Here is a 3824-nt window from a genome sequence, read left to right on the forward strand (position 1 = left end):
CCGGATCTGGGCAACGCTGCCTTTGCGTAGGTCTAATGAGGGCCTTCGTGGCTAAGGGGCGAGGGTTTTGCGGCCAACAAGGGTTTCGATGACCCTCAGCAGCCCTAAAAGCAAAAAAAAAAAAAAAAAAATTCAAAAGAATAAAAAATGATTAAAAATATTAAAAGATATTAAAAAAGTTATTCAAATTAGCACCGTCGAAGCCACATAGGACGACTGGCTATCATGTCCAATTTTCTAGCGAGACAAATTGTTGATAACACTCAAGTGATCAATTTTTCAAATTTGTGGCATTCAAGTGAGCGACAAAAAGGTTATGGCACTCAAATGAGTGTTGTACAAAAGTTATAACACTCTTACTATTCTTACCCAAGTTAGAGTGTCACCTCTACTATTCTTACCCCAACTTGGATTGTCCTGCTTTAGCATATAATGCAGGCAAAAGTTCATATTTGGAGAAGCTGGTCATATTTTTTAAGACATTACACTGTGGCTTCATCTTGGTTTTCCTTACTCTACTCCTCGATATATTGATTTGGGTATTGCATGTGAAATAATTGACCAGAGCTTTATCAAAAGGAACTGGACGTGTTCCGTCTTTATCAATTATAAAAGTTACGTTTCCCTCACTCCCTCCATGCTTTCCCAATCTAAACTTGTGAAACTCGGTACTATGTTTCTCTTTTACATGAGAAACAAGAATATTCTGGAACTACAGGGCGAGTTATTAAATTGTCAGCAACGCAGGAAAAATTCCTCCAATAGTAGCCATTTAAAAGAATAAGAGAAACTCTATTATAGCGAATTTTGTACATTCAATATACTCTATGGATAGAGGATTGATCTATTCCCTTGCCATGTTAGAAATATTGCTCATAAGGAGTCCTATTGTTCGACCCCCCAAAAAAAAAAAAAATTTCCTATTGAAACCAAGAAGTATAGGCTTGCCATCGACATAAAAATAAATGGAGTTTTTTCGAAAAAAAAAAACTTATCAGTGGAGGAAGACCTTCTAGGGATAGGAGACATAGGGCTAAAGAGAGGACCTTTGCAACCTTGTTCGCAGCAGATTGGGCAAGGGTTTTGTGGCTTGATCCTCACCAGCCCTTAAAAACCAAGGGAAAAAGGAAAATAAAAATGAAACAAACTAAATTTTTTTTTTTTTTTACAAAAACAAAAAAATCCATGTAGAACGATTTACCCAAAATGATACGCAATCGATCGATTTTACTCTAATGTGGCACTAAACTGAATGGAAAAAAAATTGACATCTAAGTGAGTGCCGTACACTGTTTTTCTCTCGAATAATTGCAAATACAAAGTGCCCGCTAATTTCTTATGATACACATGTTAAAGCAATTACAGCAAAGTTAGCCATGAATAAATTTTATAGCGACGATGGGCCAACTCCAGTCGATTCCTCAAAATCTTCGCGTTCAGGAAGAGAAAAATAAAATCGATCATAAGAAAGTACTAAAATCAGGTTGGAACCATGCGGCTGCATAATCGTGACAGCTAGTTGCATCGAAGCATGTCTCAACCTCACCGTTGTCCATGCTGTAACTCTTCTTCTTCTCATCTATGTTATCCATGAAATAGACGTGGTTTGGCTTGACCCCGAGAAGGCAAGACTCGGCGTTGAACTCCACCGAGAACGAAGAGTTGCCATTCAAGAAGAGAGATGCGTTCCCCAAGCTCTTGACCTCTTCCTCAGTTCCCTTCTGCAAATCAACTTTGAAAACTCGGATCTTTTTCACGGGTCCATACCCTTCGCCCCACATCGTCCATGCCGCCAACAGTGAACCTGAACACTCCACGAGGTACGGATGACCTTCGAAAATGTTCTGCCCTAGAATTAGTCGCAATTCCATGCGAAGATTTCTCTTGTTAAAAGTCATTATTTGCTTGTTCGCATCCAAGGCCACAAATAGCCCATCGTAATAAATCAGTTGAAGGACGGTGGACCGGCGCAGATACATCGCTGGACTCACTGCCGTCCATGCATCATCTCCTGATCTGTGGAAGGCAAACCCTAGTGGTCCAAGACTCTGATGAATATGGATCATGACTACGTAGCTCCTGGTTGAAGAAGGGCCTGAGGACAACGCGATCCTGTTGATTCTGGGATGGCGGCGCTGGAGCCTCTTCGGCCCATCGAGTTGCACCCTGAGACGTGACTTGCGGCGAAGCTTCTTCAAGGCAGGGAGTTCGATGCTGACGCGCGAGAGCGGATTGAAGATATGGTACTCCCTGTCCCCCTGTGACGCGAGTATCCATCCTGGTGCAGACAAGGTCAGGACATGAGATCCTGGCACCTGCATCGGGTGAATTCTCCCTGTGGTGGGGCTGCGGAACTCAGCTCTTTGGTTGTCGGCATAAATCATGAGCCACGGCGTTTTCGACTTGGTGTCGTACGTCTCTTTGGCGGCAGTGGACCGCCATGATGTGCACACCCCTCGAAAAGCTAAAAAGTCTTCTATGGCTAGCCGTCGAGCAATGAGTTCTAGGATCTCTCGTGGGAGTTCTTCCCAATTCACCATTACTTGGTCATAGATTTAATGACCAAGTCCCATGGTGTGCAACTTCTTTGATGAATTCATTCCTCAAAACATGAGGCGGGTCCATGCTTATCTAAGGCGGGTCCATGCTTATGTAAGGAAAGACCACTATAGGAAATTCGGTTTCCTTTTTAGTGTAAGATTACCCCAATCCGACTTCCTCTTTCAACAAATTGCTTCACAAAACTTATGGCTCGATAATTTCTTTTTCTTGAATGGATATTCCTTTGTCCTGGTTGGCAAGATAAAGCTTCCTCTTATTTGATGTTATAAGATTCAAATCTTTCTATAGAATATAGCATATCTATGAGATAGTTCATCTTCAAGTTTTTACAAATAAAACCCCATAAAGATCTCGTACATAATATGTTTAAGTAAATGATAATTGTTTCATAGTAAACGATGCATGAAATTGTAATTTAAAAGTAAACTGACTTCTAACACTCAAAACATAATACTTAAAATATTTAATACTTTGAAAAAAAAAACTATATGTACCATTTCAATAAGAAACTTGTTTTCCTTGAAAGCAAATATATGATAACTGTACATAATAAATGATGTGGCAAAAAAAAATGACGTGTGAAATTATAATTTAAAGATAAACTGACTTTCAACACTTAAATCATAATTATTACATAATAGGGAATTCATGAGTGCACTCCGATAAAAAAAAAAAAAAAATGGCACTTGTGACACGGGGGCGGGGGAAACAATCACTTTCTTAAATTATAAGAGCTTAATATATAGACCAATCTTTTCTTTCAATTGTACACTCTTTGTACAACTATATCTATATCCCCACTATAGTAAACTATAACCTACTGTACCACTTAAATTGGAGCCATATGAATTTAATATAACTCATTTATAGTTTTGTCTCCTTATTCTCATTTTCAATATGCTTGGTGTAAATACTAAAGGGGATACGAATCATTAAGTACTGATCCAATTTCTAAAAATAATATTCTTGCTCTTGAGGACCATAAGATTCAAATCAAAGCCGAGTTGGATTTCAAAATGATTTTTGATTAGGGTGGCCTGTACGAAGTATGTTGCGAAATGTTCGTGGAAATGCTTCGCAGGAATCGGAATTCTACTAAAATAATTGTTGTCGGTCAGTGCCTTCAGGTGAGTAAAATCATTTTGTTTTGGGCTTCGTATTTATGGTCTCACTGATGATACTGGAATTCCCATCAATTTGCCTTGTTAGCATTTGAGGCATGAAACCAAGTCATTTAGTATCTTTTCTCCAAATAAGAACCT

The 3824-nt window shown here is 39.1% G+C and overlaps 1 protein-coding gene across 1 annotated transcript; it reads right to left on the reverse strand.

Moving 5' to 3' along the window:
• Positions 1–1460: 1460 nt before the first annotated feature.
• LOC104446721 (F-box/kelch-repeat protein At1g57790) lies at positions 1461–2540 on the reverse strand. Its single transcript, XM_010060541.2, has one exon. The coding sequence runs from the start codon at positions 2538–2540 to the stop codon at positions 1461–1463; it is 1080 nt and encodes a 359-aa protein (XP_010058843.2).
• Positions 2541–3824: the final 1284 nt, after the last annotated feature.

This window comes from Eucalyptus grandis, chromosome 5, assembly GCF_016545825.1.
Source record: "Eucalyptus grandis isolate ANBG69807.140 chromosome 5, ASM1654582v1, whole genome shotgun sequence".
NCBI lineage: Eukaryota > Viridiplantae > Streptophyta > Magnoliopsida > Myrtales > Myrtaceae > Eucalyptus > Eucalyptus grandis.